This window comes from Necator americanus, chromosome IV, assembly GCF_031761385.1.
Source record: "Necator americanus strain Aroian chromosome IV, whole genome shotgun sequence".
Classification (NCBI taxonomy): domain Eukaryota; kingdom Metazoa; phylum Nematoda; class Chromadorea; order Rhabditida; family Ancylostomatidae; genus Necator; species Necator americanus.
In genome coordinates, this window is record NC_087374.1 from 5283192 (window position 1) to 5303698 (window position 20507).

The following is a 20507-nucleotide window of genomic DNA, read 5'->3' on the forward strand; positions in this document are numbered from 1 at the left end:
CTAAGCGTCCTAAGCATTACACTTCTGTTAACGTCACCGCTCAACATCGTTGAGTTTGGCGCCGGTCGCAGTTAAAGTCATCACCCCACGAATTTGAGGTGGTACGGATTTCAGGTGGAGTATTCGTAGACGGGATCGTAGATTATGGGGAGAAGTCTGATTCCGTCCATTTTTTCCTAATTGCCGTAAAAAACGGCCCGGACGATACGGCTTCGAGCGTTCCGGCGCGCTATTGTCTACAAGGGGTTCGATTGGAGCGCGCCAACCCTGTGCGGCGCCGCATCTTCCGAACCGTTTTTTAAGGCAGTTAGGAAGAGATGGATGGAATCACTCCCTCTCCATGATCTACTATGCCGTATACGAATACTCCACCTGAAATCCGTACCACCTCAGATTCGTGGGGTGATGCCTTTAATAACAAATGAGTCACACGTTGTAAATAATGTAGTAATTTTGTGAGTGTCCCGGTTAGTGAACAATCGTGCTTCTTTTTCAATTTGGGACCTTTTAAACTGTAAATTTTTCGACTGTGTTTTTTTAAGAGTATCGTCTCTAACCTAAGAGCTTTGATTCAGGTTTTATTTAAAGCATAAAGGTTCTCATGGATAAATCAGCGAAGTACAATGCTATCAACCAGCAAAAAATCCCTGAAAAAAAAACCCTGGAAGTGGACTGAATGCAACAGTTCAAGGTTCCTTCCATTTAAAGGCAGTGTCATGGTTTTGACGTAGTGTGGAAACCACAGCGAAAACCTAGAACTGCAGATTGCAGAAACTAGCGTGGCTTCGCTTATTTTTTCCTAATCGTCGTTAAAAAGGACGGCATGGAAGACAAGTGACGAGGTTAACACCGCAACGCGACACCCTTTTGCACGCGCTGCGTCTACGGGCAAGCGGTCGAGGATCAATGAGGTTTCCTCACCGACCTACTCAAGTAAAACCAATGATTAAGCCGGTGAGGGGACCGAAGCACACATAAGAGTATGCGTTCTCACCTAAATCGTAGGAAATGGAAAATTTTCACGCAGTTTTTCTTCACGACGATAATATGAAGATGGGCGGATCCACGCTCGTTTCCGTAATTTATAATCCGAATTCAACGTTTTTCTTGGGATTTCCGTACTGCGTGAATTTTGTGATATCTTACTTTTCAAGAAGACTAATAGGCCAATGCCTTTCTTGTGGAAGTTAGTCGGCGTCAACGATGAGGCTCTGTGGCATGATCGCCCGAACATATCACATTTGATCATTTCTTCCTAGAAAGGAGATCAAGGAAAGATTTCAAATATGTATGCGTGAGAGTGAGCACACGGTATTATAGAAGAAACACGGATATAATGAATAAAAGTAAATATATATAAGAGAAATAAGGAAATATCTCCAAATATATCAAATATTCATTGATATATATATATATATATATATATATATAATATCATTCCAAATTGAGACTAATTTCAACTGATTCCGTGGAAAATTCCTGGATTTTCTCATTGATATCTACAGTAGCACAGTAGTCAGACAATTAATTCATCTCATACAGAAATATTATTTAGTTTTATCTCTATATCTGCCACACATGTGAAATAGAAAATCTTTATTTGCGTATATGCGTATTATCCGTGTTCAAGACTTCGCTACCGTAAGAACTGGATTTTCAGTTAATGATTTCGAAGCGTATCGCAAAAAAACTCTGTTCACAATCAACCAGAAATCACAGGATAGAGAAGAGGAACGGAGGTCGATAGTGGCGCAACGTGGTGGCGAGAAACAATTTGATCTGAGCAGAACATATTCCAGAATCGATAGAATTCCTACAAGACCTCGTGGATTTGATACTCGAAATATGTTGATATCTGGGAAGAGGAAAACTTGGAACTAAACTGCACTGTTAATAACTCAGTAATACAACTATTTGCATGTGAAAATAACAAAAAATATTAGTTACATTTTTTAAAAGTTTTTTTTAATCAATGAATCTACAAATTACAATTTACATAATCAATTGTTTTCGCATATAAATTAATTTGTATCAAAATATTAACAACATTTTAAAGTGTCACAAAGGTAGATGCGGCAGCTGAGCGACCTTCGGATACTACCAGATCATTTCAGGATTGTCATTGACCGCCCGTCGAATCGACTCGAACGAATGTTACAATGGTTTTATCACCGAATTTATCCGCTATTTTTATATGTTAAGAGATATCACAGCTTGGCTAGCTAATTTTACATACGAGAACATGTTTTTCTTTTTTTTTCTAGCCAAAGGCAATCGGATTTATGAAACGCTCACTTCGGAGATCAAATCCATCTATCCATAACACCAGTAGTCCTTTGTTCAAGTGAAAAAAATCGATATGAGCTGTGTCCACAACGAGACGTCACCACATATCTCATTGTTTGTTGTTTATTGTTTGTATGTTGTTTCATGCCTCGTATCAGAGTTTATTATTATTTTCTCATGTTAGGATTTTTATCCACAGAGATGCAATCCCGTGGGACTACTGAAAGGGACAATCAATCGGTGGCCAGCAGTATTGAGTTCCATGTAAGCACATTCATTTAGCTTTAAAAATAGATATAAATAGGTTTAGAGGTGTTCCGGTTTCGCAGGGCTCATTTTCAATTTTTTCTAAACATAAATAGAGTGATTAAATTGCAATAATTAATGTAATAGTGTAATAGTAGGTTTTGAAAATAGATATAAATAGGTTTAGAGGTGTTTCCGATCTTGCAGGACTCATTTTTTATTTTTTTAAAACATAAATGAAGTGATTAAATTACAATAATTAATGTAATAGTGTAATAATTAATTTTTGATTGATTGATTGATTATAATTATCTCGGACTGTTCCCTAGTTTCATAGAAATATTTCCGTTAACATACCTGTTCAACTATTTCAATTTTGCGGCGGCTTCAAAGAAAAAAGATATTAGGTGTTATTAGAAAGGCAAAAAAATCACTTTGGTGCTATAAATCCAGATTTGAACGGATTTCATGGGCATCGAGTTGTGTGCACATTCTTCTAGCAATTTGAAGAGAGCTTTTCTTTAAGGACAACATCGCTAAAAATGCATTTTCCACTAGTTTATTGTGGTTTTGCTTAAAGTTGAGTTGAGTGGATTGATCCTAGTCTTTTCCGTTTTTTTTTCGATGTGGGTTCCTTGTTGTTCAGCTGTGGCTGTGCATTCTACTAGGTAGGATGGTACATCCAAATGACTGAAAAATGAGGAAAGTTCCTGATTCGTTGATGTGATAAATAAGATATTCAGAATATAAAAATTAATATAGTGCAATAATTAATTAATTATAATTATTTCTGACTGTTCTCATTCCATAGAAATGTTTCGTGTGAGTGAATGAGGAGTAAGGTTCCCTTAATGACTGAAGATAGCGTGACTGTTATAGCTAATAGGTTGATGAGAAAGTCAAGGGTTTCTCTTTTTGAAAACTCCAGAACTTTCGATTCTTTGATCGATACCCATGATGCATAAGTGGTAATTCCGTAGTTCAACTTCCATAGTGTCTTGTGATTCGATAAATCAGAAATCGTCCTCTATGCTAAAAAAAGAGACATATACATAAATAAGCACACAAAGACAGACAATGTTGATAAGACATATTGAGGGATTAAGGGAGTTTTGAGGGTGTAGAGCGCGCAGTCGGTAAGAGGTCCGCTGTGACTGGACCATCGATCGATGGTTCGAATCCGCCCTAGTGCTCACCAAGCCTTTCATTCCTCCGTGGTCGATAAATTGGTACCAGACTTGTCTGTGAGGATAAAAACATTGAGTTGACCATCGGGTGGTCCCCGCAACCCATTGGATAAACCTGTTACACGTTCGTAAACCTCAAACGATTCTGAATTGAAGTGAACGTGGGGGCGCATCCAAAGCGGATTGACAGAGACTTTCAAGGAAGTTTAACCCTATAACATGTTGGATCGATTGACTGTAATTCTGCTTTAGGATGCTATTATCGATGAAAACTTCGCCGATGGTGGAAAAGCAAGGATAGAAAAGCAAATTTTCGAGGTATATTTGGGCTTGTTCGACGTAACTGCAGTATTTACCTATAACCTGTATGGTTAATAGTAGTAATAAGTTGTAATAAGTAAGTAATGTCGATACCGTGCTGTTTTTTTCAGTCGCAGAACAAAACTGGACTATTTCAAAGATGGATTCACTATTTTACGGATAGAGCTTTACTTAAGCGTTTGGTAAGTTTGAGAAAAGTTTTCTCAGGGAAAAAGGCTGATTTCTTCAGCACAAAATAAAATTCTATCATTCCAGGAAACCTACGAAGATTCCGAGCTGAAAACATTTATTGCACAAAAATTATTCAAAGTCGACGGAATTCTATGTGATGAGCAGACACGACTAGAGCTTATACAAAGTATGGTAGCACATTCTGGATTCTTTGAACTGGATGAGGCGGATCTCGTGAGAAAATACGGGTACGAAAAAAAAAACGCCTATTCAATTACATCCACGTTAGATGTGTTAGGATTATGATTTTATTCCAGAGAGGAAATGACCGGTTGGTTGAAGGATCGTCTCGTGCCGTCTATCAGTGAATGTAGCAGTGTACTGTACAAGGCCGCATCGCATTTTAATAGGCTGAAAAGCGTGGGTTTTTTTAGACAAGTTTATAATTATAATATTTACATTATTATTATTTACATTACATTATTTATTAGCATTATTTATTTTTTCACAAGTTTATAATTACAATATAAATTGTTATGCTAGTAAGTATATTATTGTTATATTATAATTATTAATCGCATTATTAATATCACTATTACGTGTACAATTTATTTGTTATTTTTAATGTAGAGAAAATTCCATGCAATTATTTTGCATTAATTATTGACTTCTGAGATAAAACGTCAAAACATGGAGAGAAGAAAACAGTCGTTTTTTTCTGGAGAAATTTATGTACTCTGATTTTTGATTTTCGTCGTGGAAATATGAAATAAAAATAAATAAACATTTCATGTAATGATTATAAAATAAACGAATAATATATAGATATATACAAATAGGAAAATAATATATATGTTATAAACACAAATGATGTATAAATAAAAATAGGAAATGGGTAATATGTATAACTTCTGCACTTAGTTATTCTAGTTGGATCCTCTTCACAACTGGTTCCGTCAACCAGAGGAGATTTCCACACAAATAGCTGCACGTATCTCTAGATTTGCAGAACAGATGACAAATAGAGTAAAATGGTCGTTACTTATTGAACCGGGGAACTTTAACTGCCATGTAATGGTAAGTCTAAGCTTATGTTGAGGTTCTAAGCCTAGTAGGTCATTTTTCGATCCAGCATTGCCTTGAGAAATTCTCTGTTTTCGTTCAGAATAGTTTAAATTGAGCGCGATTTCAGCAATTCACAGCGGAATTCAATCGTTTGGAATCTTTCTTTACCGCCAATGAGCTCACACGAGAAGAAGCAGCTCAAAGCGCTTTTAATGCTAACTACCTCACGAAGGCAAGGAGCAAATGTGAGTTCAAGCTTCGCTCTTCTTGTTTCCCCAATCACAAATAGAACTGGCATATGGGACGATAAACGTCGATGACGTCACTCTTGGCAGTATGGGTCCTACAGACCCTTTTCTATGTCCGCATATTACAACTTTATTGTATTTCTTTGGGAATTAACAATACAAGAATTTTCGAAACTCTAACATCATCTGAGTTTTCTGAAAGGTTCACATCCAAAAGGTTTACCAGACCGGGATATTTGGAGTTATGAAGGGTGGAAGATCGGAAGGATAAAATATCCGAAACTTCAAGCATTTCAAGCATTAGCGTTTTTTTCAGTGTACGAGTTTAAGAAAAAAAATGCCAATACTTATGCATCAATCTTGTACTTATACTTTTAACTGATGTTACAAATGAATTGAGAAATAAAATCTATTCCTTCACAGTGTCCCAAGATCTACAGATCAACCCAATAGTTGGAATTTTTGTCAACAACGACTGTTTTTTTCTAGAGCTAGTTCAATTTTCTTCTCAATACTAATACACTTCAGTTATTTATTGCGGAAGTTAACCAAAAATATCCGCAGGCTTTTTCTAATCTCTTTTTTTCCCTACATATTATGGCTTTTCTTAATTTTAACCATTTCATTTATAATTTTGAGTAATTCCCTGTTGCGATTTGACACGCGTTCGGCTTCTTGACAACACGTCTGCTCAAACAAATCGTGTCGACGTGATCGGAGAGATTTTCTCGGAAGAACATACCACAGAGAAAACACCAGAATTGTCAAGGAAATAGTATGATGTTTTAATTCTGGTATAAATTGTAGCGATTTTCCAGAGTCTATCTGTTTAGCGGTACTCCTGATTTCATACATGCGAACTATGTACGTGGTGGACCACTGTTGAACACGTTTATATGTACTCAAGCTCCTCTTAAGAACACTCAAGCTGACTTCTGGAAAATGGTGAGTGAAAGATTTTCTCCTGATGACATTTTCGTGAGCGGAAGATAATGAGATGATTTCGATGAGGATAACTGTCAACGGATTTTTTCCATATTCTTGTGGTAATCTTTTGGGTCTATATATTTGTTTTTTTAAACCTGAACCAGTATGAGAGACCTGAAATAATTTGATTGGAAGGAGATTATTGTCAATTTTGACAACTTCTAGCACAAAGACACTTCACTTCAGACTTCAGAATAGCTCGCTCGCTGCAATCCAAGCATTTTTTTCTGACTAGCATTCCCTCTACCTGAGTTTTTCTTAAAGACACCATATCACGAAATTGGAGTCTGTGTGGGAGAATATATACAAGAGTATTACGAGTATTAGCGTGGCCACGCTCAATTTCCTGAAGAACGGATAAATTGGCATTTCATTGTCTTTATATGATAACGCAAAATGGTTTTCGAGCTTGGAGCCTGAGCTAATGATCAAATGCACTTATTAACAGAAGAAAGATTAAAGGCATCACCTCACGAAGCTGAGGTGGTGCAGATTTCAGGTGGAGTATTCCTATAAGGGATAGCAGATTATGGAGAGGGGGTGATCCATTTCCTAACGCCGTAAAAGAAGAGGGCCCTCCAGTCGAACTCCTTGTAGGAAGTAGTGCGCCAGAACGCCTGAAGCCGTATCTTCCGGGCCATTTTTTACGGCAATCAGGAAGAAATGGACGGAATCACCCCCTCTCCATAGTCTCCCATCCCGTATACGAATACTCCACCTGAAATCTGTACCATCTCAGATTCGTGGAGTGATGCCTTTAAGTAAAATTTCCCACGGAATCGGAAAGGATTTTCTAACTATCTCAGTGCACAAAGTTTCTATAGAATCTCGCATAGATTTAGTATTCCTCTGATTTCCGAACGAAAAGACATCTTCATGTGTAATTCAACTGCTTGATGTACTTGATCACAATGAAAAGTTTCTCAATTTCGTATTAAAGGCATCACCCAACTAATCTGAGGTAGTACGCATTTCAGGTGGAGTATTCGTATACGGCATAGTAGATTGTGAAGAAGGGGGTGACTCCGTCCATTTCTCCCTAATCGCCGTAAAAAACGTCCCGGAAGATGCGGCGCGTGCTGGCGCGCTCCGACCGAACTCGTTGTAGAAAATAGCGCACCGAAACGTTCGAAGTCGTATCTTCTTGGCTGTTTTTTACGACAATTAGGAAGAAATGGAGGGAATCACCCTTTTCTCCCTAATCTACGATCCCGTATACGAATACTCCACCTGAAATCCGTACCACCACAGATTCGTGGGGTGATGCCTTTAAATTGTGATTTGCTTTGCCCACGTTCGACTGTCCTTGAATCGTGGCATGTTGAATACGTAGCTTTTGATTAATTTGCTTGGTCTGTAGCCAAGATATTGGTATTGATTTTCTTTTATTAAAAAAGCTAACGTTTCAGCGTTATCGCCTTTGTCGAAGCCTGGAAGAATCAAAGCTATCACTGATTTATCCTCCCAAACCACTCATCACCCTATAGAAAGCATTCAAACGATAGATAAACTCAAACGACAACACATCGGCTAGTGCTTTCCTTATTTGCTGAAGTTGCTCATTTGGTAACTTAATCGACAACCATGTATCACAACTACGAGCCTCGAGGGTTTTTTTTTATAGGGACGTCCCGTAGATCAAAACCCACACAAAGATTGAAATTGAGCTAATTCGTTTGGAATGGGAATACACTCATCCTTTCTGTTCATTTTTGGACTTGTGACAGTTATCCAAAATGCACTGGTGCTGACCAAGCTTTTCATCCCTCCGGGGTCGATAAATTGGTACCAGACTCGTCTGGGAGAATAAAAACACTGACGTGACACATCGGGTAGCTCACGAAAGGTGTTGTCTAGGCCAGTTACACGTTCGTAAATCTCAAACGATTCTGAATAGAAGTGAACGTGGTGGCGCATCCCAAGTGGATTGACTAACGCCAGACACTTTATCCTTTATCCTTTATCCAAAATGCCTCTAGTGTTCTGCGCACTAAGATATGATTATAGTATTACTCGAAGGATCGTAACTTAGTATCGTAACTTCTATCTCAATTTCGGGGTTTTGATGGCTTATTCTACGGTGTGCTCCGACTGAAGTAAAGAGTTTTAATCGCGTTCCACATCTACACTTTTTACCCAATGTGCTTGAAATTATACTGCATATTTTTGTATTTAGGAATATACATTCGTACACAACTAATTCCTTCTCAATAGCTTAGTCCTTTTCTTTGTTCTTTTTTGGTGTGTTTGCAATGCTTTACAACATGTGTTTTTATTGCTTTTAGGCCAGAAGCACAATTGGCTGTTACGGAATTAAGGGGTTAGTGGGATTGACGTTCAAATTACCGAATACGTAAAAGAAAAGAAAAAAATGTCAAGTAGCAAAACTTTAGTAGCTTGGAGTCACGCAAAGTTGTTAGGAAGCTGTGCCATCGAATTCGCTCTATTTCAGGTATACCAGGAGAAGTCGAGGCTAATAATCATGCTGTGCAGCGCCGTTGACAGGCAGACGTTAGGACCTCTGGATCGTTCGCCTTCGCCTCATTGTTTGTATTACTGGCCACGGTAATGTCAACCGAATTTCTGGGGGTTTGGATCAATTCCTATTTGTATTGCTGTCTTTTATCAGTAGCAGTGTTGTTAACACTAGATTGAATCAGGCATCTTTCGTAGCCGTAATACTAAGAAAATCTTGCTTTTTTTCTTCAGCCGTTTCTTCTGCTTCTGGGACAACCCCTAAGAGACTTCAGTTCGTAGTAATTAGATTTCTGTCCCACTTTTTGTGTAATTATGCTGGTCAAAACTACATGGAGCACGGACAGCTGCGAGAGCAGCGAACCGCTGCGGTGGAGACAGCGGTTGGAATCGAGGTGGGACCATGGCCAACTGCAGAGATGAGTGGCAGTATCGAGGGTCCTTACACGATCTCAACCGCTACGGTCAGTGCGTCGCTTCGAGCGCAGCCGCTTATGCAACTGTACGTGCTTCACGTCGTTTTGACCCAACTCTAGGTACCCTTCCTTTAAGACGGACTTTGGGGTTTTAGTACTACCACGATTACAACAAGCGCCAATCATCCACAGTTACACAGAAAATAAGACGGAAAGTGAATCCCTACAAACTAAGAGCTAAGGGCACCTTTGTCCCTGCTAACTAAGAACTAGGGGCACTAAAAACTAGGCAAAAATGAAAACCTGTGAAGTGCAAAGAGAGGAGAGATGCGGCGAACTCTCCGCGTATCGCCGTTGTCATCTGTATTGCCTTATTTTTTGGTTTGTACCCTCTTGGATTAGTTCCCTATTAGATTATTAGATAAGGGAAGAAATAATTGGCGCCAATCAATCCCTTTGGGATGCGACAACTCGTCCAGGTTCAATTCAGAATCTTCTAAGGTTAGTGAACGCTCATGGGACCTAAAATGTAACTTGCCTGAAGGGGAGAAGGAAGGAGGGGTCAACTGATAGCTCGAACCAGCGCTTCTATCCTCCAAGACAAGTCTGAGAGTCGGGACTTAAATTTTTGAATGTGCGTTAAAGGCGTTGCTACTTGACGGATATGTTTGTTTAATTTTTTTCAAATCACGAGATAAATACTTCTAATTATTTGGATTCAGATCTGTGGGAGAATCTCAGCAGTATGGATCTTTAATCGTGCGGAACATTCGCGTTGATGGGACTGTGGATCCTCTTTTCACCGTTACTTATTTGGTAAAACTTTTTTTTTAGTATATAAAGGAGATTTCTATAATAGATGAGGTGTCTAGGAACTACAACCAATCGATAGCAATGACAGATCCGATGTGCTTACGGTGGAGCATTGGCAATGGGATTGGCAGCACATGTGTGACGTACATTGGCCTTTTCGAGTGCTGAGAAAGTTCGTACAAATACCTCATCGTATAATTACTGTTCCATTCAAAAAAAACATTTAAAAACGCTCGTACGTTTCTCTTCAGCGTAAGAAGAAGAATTTAGATTCAAAAATTAAAATTCAAAGAAGATTAAAAAGAATTCAGAGCACGCCTCCAGAAGACTCCAACGATTGTGCAATGCTTAGATGGTTGTGGTCGTAGTGGAACTCTTGTAGCAATTGAAACAGTGCTAATGCAGTTTCTGCGAGGTAAATTCATATATTTGTTATTTTATTGTTATTTTTACTTTGTTTTGCGTTGTAATATTATTTATTTTTTTCGTTTTTACTTCAAGGATATTTCGATCTATTCCGCAATGTAACATGATAAGCAGATAACAGTGATTGTTACTGTAGTACTGTAGACTGTAATATAAAGTATCGCTTGCTACTTTTTCAATTATTTGTTCTTTGTTTCATGATAGCGACTACTTATCATTTGTGCGTATGTAAATCACTTAATCGGAATTTCCTGGATTTCTGGGATTTTCTTTTCGTAATTATCAGTGTGTGACGTACAACCGGGTTCCGTGACTGTTCCCCTTTTTTTCAGATCATTTTAGGATTGGAGTGTTAGTAATTTATCAGCGATTAGACATGTGACTGGAGAACGATTCAATTTTATTTGAAGGATCTCCTTTGGATGACGACACTGTTTTTCTTTCCACTGTTTTTGTTCGTCTTCAACGTCGTTTCGCTGTGTCTTCTGCCCTTCATTACCTCTTCATTTATCGCACCGTTTTACATTGGGTGAGTCCATGTAGTGCATGTGAATTGACATGAAGTTATGACCATGATTAATTTTGATCTTCCTGTCAACTTACCAAAAAAATCAGGATGTGCGTAAATTGTAGCAGTTACATCTAATAATCAAGGAACGGAAACCGCGAAGGAGAAAATGGACCGTCCGCAAGATTGTGCGTTAATGAAAGTTTGAATTTTGTTACATTTTTCATCGGGTACATAAGGATAAGTGGATATGACGTGACAATCCATTAATTCATCACCCCATCGATTAAAGGGACAACGATTCAGTTCGGGAAATTTTGAGTAACGATTGAAGAGCAGAATGTGATAAGGTCAATTTCTGTTATCGTTTAAATCAGATGTTGTGAGTATGGATGTTCGATGCGTACGCGTGCTAAGTTATATCCTGGAGGATCAAGAGGGCTTACATATGAAATGGCACTGCTTTCAATTATCTGCGAAACACCACAAATCATTTTTATCCGCAAGAAAATGTGAAAGAATGTGCCAGCGCAATGCGTCATCAACTCATCAAAGAACTCTTTTTTTTGGGGGGCAAAAGGTCGTCTCAGAAAAGCAGTCCATTTATTTTATCCGCTGCGACCTACAATATCAGGTAGTTCGGAAGTTCTTTGACAACAAACGACAGCGTGGATGGATTTGTCGTTACACTCTATTTGTTTCAAATATATTGTATAAAACTCTTTGATTTGAAGCTCTACACTTTATCTAGAGACTTTTCAGTTCTTTTGTGCCTAAGCTTAGTTTATAGTTCTGATTGGCGCCACCACATCAGTACTGAGTGTTTCTGGATGTGCCGTTATAACCGTCATACAAAATTGTCAAGTCAGTTGAAGGCATCACTCCACGAATCTGAGGTGGTGCAGATTTCAGGTGGAGAATTCTTATAAGGGATAGTAGATTACGGAGAGGAGGGTGATTCCGTCTATTTCTTCCTAATTGCCGTAAAAAAAAACGGCCCGGAAGATTCGGCGCCGCACAAGGCTGGCGCGCTCCAGTCGAACTCTCTGCAGAAAATAGTGTGCCAGAACGCCAGGCCGTGTTTTACGGCAATTAGGAAGAAATGGACAGAACCACCCTCCTCTCCATAATCTACTGTCCCTTATAAGAATACTCCACCTGAAATCCGAACCACCTCAGATTCGTGGAGTGATGCTTTTCATGTGGTCTAAATGTTGTCGAAATTGAATGTACGCATTCATTCGGTTATCCATAAATATTCTAGCGGAATTCTACACCTTGTATTTATTTTTCAAAGTAAGATAAATAAATCTTGTTTTGTGGAAATAAAAAAAATGCGTTAGGCATACGTAGTGAATCATGATGGTGATTACTTTGTTGATTGATATCTATGAACAATAAAGTTACAATTTTTTGAAATCTGATGACTTTCGGACCAGCCTTACAGTATCTTATCTTCTAGGATTGCTTAGTAGCTAAAAGATCTTTTGCATTTCAGATTGCCCCTTACGTAACGTCAATCTATCAACGTTTTGCCCTCGGTCTTTCTTATCCAGGAGTTGGATTCATAGCAAAATATGAGTCAATGGTCAAGAATCTTTCGAAGATCACTCCCGCCTACTAAAGTCCTACGTCTCTCGTCGCATTTGTACACCACTTGATATTTTTTTACTAGAGTTTTCTCTTAATTTCTATTTCACTCAGAATAAAAAAAAATAAGAGCTAATAAATAAGAGCTAATAAAAACATTTTCTTATTGGTTTACACAAAAAAGAACAATTTCTTCGATATTCGCCTTATATGCTACCGATTTGAGTAAAAAGTTAAAAAGTATTGCCTACAGTCTTTCATGTCAATTCGTAAGCCCATATTACCTCAAAATTGTGATTCAACCGTGCCGCTTATACGGAAATTCTACTGTATTTACATTACTACATAAGAAAATGACTGAACTTTACTGATTAGGTGTTGAAGGATTCTCCTCGAGCTTCTCAAGATCTTGCTCCGACCTAAATGTCTGAGTGTTTAAGAAAGGCTCAAAAACACCGTCTTTCTGGGGTTTTTCAAATTTCATGAGGAGCCTGACTTAACACGAGGTGTACTTGAAGAATTAAAGACATCAACCCACGAATCTGGGGTGATACGGATTTTCGGTGGAGTATTCGCATACAGGATCGTAGAATATTGAGAGAATGGTGATTCCGTTCATTTGCTCCTAATTGCCGTAAAAAACGGCCCGGAAGATACGGCTTCGAGCGTTCCGGTGCGTTATTTTCTGCAACGAGTTCGATTGGAGCGCACCACTATTGTGCACGCGCGCATCTTCCGGGCCTTTTTCTGCGGCAATTAGGAAGAAATGGACGGAACCACCCCCTCTCCATAATCTACGATCCCGTATACGAATACTCCACCTGAAATCCGTACCACCTCGGATTCGTGGGCTGATGCCTTTAAAGTGCATAGCACAATTTTAAATTTCAAATTTCAAATTTAATTTTTTAAATTTTAAATCATTTGAGAAATGTAAATCACAGGACATTAGGAATGGTAAAGTTGAGTAGATGGAGTTGAGTGCTGTAGATGAAATTGAGTCGAAATTGATATTCATGCAAAACGGAGAAGAAATCATTCGATTTTCGGAGTTTCTTTTCAATTTTCTTTATTTTTTTTGCAGTTGACGGCAGCTAAAGTGTTCTCAAAGAAACTGAAAGTTATTTGAAAGATTTTTTCGGAGGCAAAGAAACCAGTTTATTTGGGCGATTTTATGTGTCCTTTCCAAAACGAAGACCAAGCAGTGAGCATCGTTGCTTGGTTTTCGTTCATAACTAGTCTGAACATTGGAAAGAAAAAAAAAGAAGAAAAAAAGAGGAGAAGTGAAGAGGCGTTTCCCGGAAATTTTTGCCATGGAATTAAATTTATTCCTTCTTTAACAATGCTTTTTCTGTTTTTTTTAGAACTTTTTTAGAACTTCAAGGACCAGCAGGAAATTTTACACTTTTCTTTCTAAATCCATCAGTACTACATTTGGAGAATATTTTTTACAGCTATGTTACTTCGACATTGCTACATTTTGAATGCGTTATCCCTTTATATACTTTTATCAGTTTTTCTCTCGTTTTTTCTCCAACAAGCACGATGAGAAGGAAGAGTTGTTCAAATTTAAAAAATTGGGGCACGCAAAAAAAAGAATAAGCGATTTTGTGACCTACAAAAAAATTTTAATGTCTTCTAATTCATATTTTGCGAGATTATATTGTGGCTGTAATCTATCAAAGGCCATGATATGTGTACGATATGACCTATTCAAAGACAAGACGTTTTGTTCACTGAATATTTTTTCTTTGTAAAATTCCCAGAGTCTGCCTACAATGGACACATTTGCCAACGAAAAAAAGAGAAAAACATTTGTGCTTTTGATTTTCAGGACCAGCAAAGCTCCATTTAATATTCGATCAAATGAGAGTTGCACTTAAGCAGAGCTGTTTTTACTGTGCTTATGCACAAAATCACACCAGCTGGATAATCTTCTAATACTAAGCTTCCTATTCTCACGTGATATCGTTACTTGCGTAAATGATTTTCTTATAAAAAGCAACATTGTTTTGTTCTTAGGAAATATGCACTAAATGATGCTAGTGGGATAGTTTCAGTAAAGTTGTGAATGTGAGGAAAGATACTTGGATATTTCAGTAGTGTAGCGGTCCATTTGGCTGAAAACTTTCTGTACATGGAATCCAAGATGATGGCTACAACAAAGCCAGTCAAACTGAGCAATACAAAATGCCAGGAGACCAAGAGATCGAGGTTTAATCTGGGGGGTTTCCGATCTTCACTCTTATATATCCATTAGTTATCAGTGTCGACGACTTGCGTTTGCCACGCCCATCGTTATTGCTATGGTACCGCCATGAGCAATATTGAAAACATAGCCTCGTGAGACCAATAATCCTTGCATCATCCTTGTAAATGAAATCATCTTCTCCTATCATTGAAGCGCAACGAACGACAACACTACTACATTCTTGTGAATTTGCTAACGGTAAGCGGAAGTCCTCAGGGAACTTTCTCCTCTCCGAGAGTGACGGGACCCGCACCTTGTGAAGGTTTCGTAACGTCGAATAATGAATTCTTTACAGGGTTACATGTTCTAACATGTACTTGCTTGTTTGGGAGAGATCAGACAAGAACGTTACATGTATACATCAGTCTTCAGGCACCGACCATTGGATGGCGTGGAAAAGAACCCTGATGTATACCTGTAGTGTTCTTGTCTGATCTCTCCCAAACAAGTAAGAACATGTTAGAACATGTGAGCCTGCAAGCAAGTCATTATTGGGGTTGCGGAACTCTCGCACGATGCGAATTCTATACGCTTGTCCTCTCATTGTCCTGCCCTTTGCGAGGTATAGTCGGGCCAAAACGAGGTGAAGCTTGGTGTAGGTAAAAGAGCTGCGCTCGAAGCGATGCGAAGGAGCGTAGCGGTTTGTATTGAGAAGAAACCCTTGCTAGCCGCGCTGATCGCTGCAGTTCGTGATGGTCCCACCTTGGCCGGAACCGCTAACGCCACCGCGCCGCTCTGAGCGTAGTCGCTTACGTAACCGTACCAAGTTCCATGCAGTTTTAACCTGAACATATCACCTCATAGAGTAAATGTTTTTGCTGTCATGTATCCGCATCTTATTTTGCTTTTCTGATTCTAGCTATTCAGAATGATGGTTTCATAACTGTGAAGGATTGAATGCCGATGCAATTCAGTGTAATATGTTCCGGTGTCTGTGAAATCTCATCCTCTAATTTGCTTAGCAGCTGATTTGCCTATTTTTGTAGTCCTCGCACATTTAATCACCCCATTGCCGCACAATGGCCTTTAATTGCGGCTGCGTCCAGTCTATCACACCTGTTCTTTGGTTAGCAGTGATCTTCGTTCTATTTCTCGTCGAGGTATTAGCAAGAATGACATCAATGAGGTTCATAATCTTTCGTCTTATCAAAATCTTCTCTTTCGCTGAAAAATGTACGCTTTTAGTAGTAAGTATAATATTCAGGAGTAGCAATAAGATATGGTGTCCACTTTAGGTATCTTTGCTTCTGAATCCCTTTACTCTTTTTTCCTTCTGAGCTTCTTTTCTTTATTTTTTGCTCAAATATTTTACTTAACGCTGCATATGAAAGTCTTAGTTCTTGTCTCCCACTTCGGCGGTTCACAAGAGTGTACAGAACATCTCTTTTAAACAACACTTTATGTTACTTACCAGTCTGCACTTTCGGCCAAAGCCAGAATTAAAGATTGTTGTGGTGCTCGCTTCGCTCTCCTTTACCGTTCTGAGAAATTAAAAGTAGGGGGATTTTCTGTGAAATTAGAATTGTTTTTCTTTTCAACAACGCTTTCTTCGTTTTTTTTTTGTATAAATTTACGAAAGATTTAATAGTTTTCTTTCTAAACACCTCAATTCTACATTTGGAAGACATTAAAACCTGATCCTTGAACATATATTCCTTCGTTACGACCACAATTTGAACACTGTTCAAAGCATGGATTTTCCTCTTTTTCCCCCAACAATTAGCACGGAGTCATCTGTTGAAATGAACTGCACGTCATCATCGTACTGATAAAGATAAGGTTCCACGAAAGATCATGTAAATTGTCAGCTACTATTTAGGAAACCGTTTGCATGCGTGTTTCCAATCTTTGAAGAAAATCTGTTACCAAACTGAGGCAAACGTGCAGGGAAATAGATGTGTGGGGTAGTCCATAAAGGTGAAACATAACAAACACAAAACACAAACAGATACAGTTGTTTCGGCTATGAAATGGTTCACAACGTCTCATTTACTTATATGGAGTCATTGCGCGATACTACTGTATTGCGGCACACAAATTCGCAGGTGTGGGACCCAACCGGGCCCATTTCACAGGTTCCTAGCGCCAGAGCACCAATTCGACGCCGTAGGACCCGTCTCAGCCCATTTTACCGCTTTGCGGCGCAAACCGACCCTGTTGGACCCTTTCAATGCTTTGTAGAATTTCGTGACACATATATATATATATATATATATATATATATATATATATATATATATAATATATATATATATATATATATATATATATATATATATATATATATATATATATATATACATACACACACACACACACTAAGCGCGCTATTATATAGCATGATGTTCTAAAACTTTGTCTTTTATTCTATGTACTCCCCGCTTAGTTGTAGTACCCTTTAGATGGCAATTTTTAGTACTTTTTTGCTGTTGTGATGTGAAGTGTGAGGCACAACTTTATGCCAATATTCCTCCTTTGTTCAAATACCCAATATAATATACATACTTACAAGTGCGTTGACAGATTCGCATTTTGCAATGAAAGAGTAGCTCTCGCTGTCGATTGCTGGTGGCCTTGATATACGGTAGAATGAGCTTAAGAATCAGGTCGGTGACTTGGACTGCTTTGTTGATCCAACTAGCACACAGCGCTAGAAATGTCTAGAACAGATCTACAAAAAAAAACTTAAAATGTCAATAACTCGCAAGTGCGTGGTTCCTGACTGCAGTCGTTGAAGCTCTGTAGACTCGTATGGAAAGTAAAGTAGCGGTTATGTAAAACATAGAATACGGTAGATCCCAGTACTCCTATACTCGCAGAAATCTTGTTGCAACAAAATTGTATCTTATTCGGGGACTTTGAACTGAAATGTTCGGTCGAAACATATTTACAATATTTTATTTTCGTTCTTCTCATTTTATTATTCTATTTTTTATCCTCTTACGTTTGGATTTTTATCCTAATAGTTTTGAGAAGCTCTAATGTAGGTTTTGTGTGTATTTCTTTCTTAGGTTTAAATGTAAGTTGACTTCCTCTTTATATTATTTATCATTACTTTGAGCGTCTGATTTTCTAACTTCTTGTGGTTCTCGCTCCTCTCCCTTTAACAAATATAAGGGTGTTCGGAAAGTATTTGCCGAAATACGACAAAATTTCAAAATAACACAACTTTTTAACAACATCTTATTATTCGACGAAATAATCTCCATCAACATCGACAACCTTCTGCCAATGTCTCACAAGATCACGGATTCCTTTGGCGTAGAACTCCTTCGACATAGAGACGAAGAAAGCCCGAACATCATTTTCGAGGTGGACACGATCGTAGCGTTTCTCTTCCAGGTGATGCTAAAGCGATCGGAAAAGGTGGTAGCCGCTCGGGGCCAGGTCCGGGCTGTACGGTGACTGCGGTAAAACTTCCCATCCGAGCCCCAGAATTTTCTGGGAAGTGCTCTTCGCGATGTGAGGGCGCGCGTTATCGTGCAGAAGGCGAACGTTGTCGAGCTTCGGGTGCTCCTTGCGGATCTTGTCGGCCAGTCTTTGCAGTTGAGCGCAGTAAACCTCGGCAGTAACTGTCGTGTTGTCCGGCAGCAGTTCGAAACTAAATAAACTCCCCAGACGCCCAGCAGGACCTTCTTCTCATGGATTTCACCTTTCACGAAAGGGTCCGGCATTTCATCGCCGCGTCGCCTTCATCGCCAGCGCACCACGCACGTTTGTGGGTGTGATTGACGTAGAGGACCCATTTTTCATCTGCAGTGACAATGGTGTCCAGCCATTTTTCATCCCCAGTGACAATGGCGTCGAATCTGCGGCTTTTGGAGAGCAGCTGAGTGCAGATGTCCAAGCGTCTTTGGCGGTTGCGGTCGCTCAATGCATGTGGGAGCCACTGACCGAGCTTTTTCACCATTCCGAGAGATCGCAGTCCACTGCTCACGGTGAACAGCGAACAACCAAGACTGGCAGAAAAATACCGAACACCTTCATATGGATGCTGCTCCGCCAGATTCTTCAGTTCGTCGAACGATATTGTAGTCGGTCGACCAGAGCGAGGCTCATCTTCGAGTTTTTTGTTTCCGGCTTTGAAGCGCTGGAACCAGGTGCGCACAGACCGCTCGGAAGGGGCTTCAGTGCCAAATAGTTGACTTAGGTTTCGATGGGCTTCAGAGCGGGGTGGTCAGATTCGAACTCATAAAGGAGTACGTGTCGAATATGGGTGGAACGTCCGGCCATTATAGGGTGAAATAGGCAAGGAAGAGGGACCCAGATGTGTTATGTGTATACAAGCGGTAGTGTCCTTATATAATGTGTTTAAAACGGGAACTTCCAGCAAATCTCAAAAAATCTCCGCTACTGCGAAATTTTCGGCAGATACTTTCCGAACATTCTAGTAAAAAAAAAAATAAAAGTAAAAATCTAAGGTAACATGAGTTTCTATGACTTTCTGTCTAATCAATATCCTTTTTGTTACCAACAGTACTTCATCTCTTTCTCCAAGGTATTAGAGCTGAAGATTGTTTTTTCCTCATTTCAATAAAATTGTGACTTCTACATCGTAAACAAATTTACGGACATGACTTTGCTTCCATACCCTATTGATATCAGTGAATTTAGAGGTGTTATTCAAAGTTATTATTGTTATTGTTATTAGACAATGCTCTGATTTTCGTTTCAAGAGGTAAACAATAGAATGGTGTTCTAAGAGAAAAAAAGAGGGGATAGACATCATTATACTGATAAAGATAATCGTCTATCATCCGATTTCGTAAACAGCTAATAGCTAGCTACTGTCTAAGCAGCTGTGTACATGTGTCTAAGTCCTCTAGACAAGATATGAACAACACGGTGACGATAAAGTACACGGAAATAGACATACAAAATATAAGTTATTAGTAAAGGCCACCCATTACAATCACTGCCATCATAAAATTATGTTTAATGCGTCATTGTTGTATTTTACAGATTTGTTTTGGAATTATTGCAATACTCACACCACAGATCACCTTTTTTTGCGCCGACGCACTAATCCGACTCCATGGGGACAGCTTTACTTCATCTTTTACTGCTTCCTTGCATCAGAGCACAAATCTTGGCATTAGTTCCGTTTCTGAAGAAATGCACGTCTGCTGGAGTCGAATCCGCCTCACTGCTGCCCTTACATAACAGCGACGAACGCTTTTTCGAAATGCTCAGACTTGAAGGAGTGATTCTTTGTCTCCTTTTGTTTTCTGTTTTGCAAGCTGCAAGATGAGTTCTGGAACACACAAGGACACTCATAAGGCGTATGAAGTGCACGGAGTTGATCAATGACTTGATCCCCCCCAAACAAATGTGCTTCCACATTTGTGACCCTGAAGGGATAAAGTGTTTGGTTGACACTGGGGCAATTTCGAACCGTCGATCAATCGTGCTGTCGCAACGGAACCTCTTACTAACTGCGCTAAATCCGCCCTGTCCCCATCGTGTTTGCAAAAAAATGTCCCACCGCTTTCTTTAAATTCTGACGATGCTACAGAA

General features: G+C 39.1%; 2 protein-coding genes across 2 annotated transcripts; one reads left to right on the forward strand and one right to left on the reverse strand.

The window, feature by feature from the left end:
* Window positions 1-2487: 2487 nt before the first annotated feature.
* On the forward strand, window positions 2488-12773 carry RB195_000427 (uncharacterized protein; the record flags this gene model as incomplete). The annotated part of the gene is made up of 15 exons (XM_064196767.1): window positions 2488-2550; window positions 3972-4037; window positions 4151-4222; window positions 4296-4459; window positions 4529-4631; window positions 5142-5288; window positions 5404-5521; window positions 6164-6299; window positions 6358-6469; window positions 8964-9076; window positions 10125-10218; window positions 10275-10387; window positions 10527-10630; window positions 11052-11170; window positions 12648-12773. 15 exons carry the CDS (start codon window positions 2488-2490, stop codon window positions 12771-12773), a joined length of 1650 nt encoding a protein of 549 aa, XP_064052648.1.
* Window positions 12774-18176: 5403 nt separating this feature from the next.
* Window positions 18177-18900, reverse strand: RB195_000428 (uncharacterized protein; the record flags this gene model as incomplete). The annotated part of the gene is made up of 3 exons (XM_064196768.1): window positions 18177-18338; window positions 18408-18591; window positions 18698-18900. 3 exons carry the CDS (start codon window positions 18898-18900, stop codon window positions 18177-18179), a joined length of 549 nt encoding a protein of 182 aa, XP_064052649.1.
* Between the last annotated feature and the right edge of the window lie 1607 nt (window positions 18901-20507).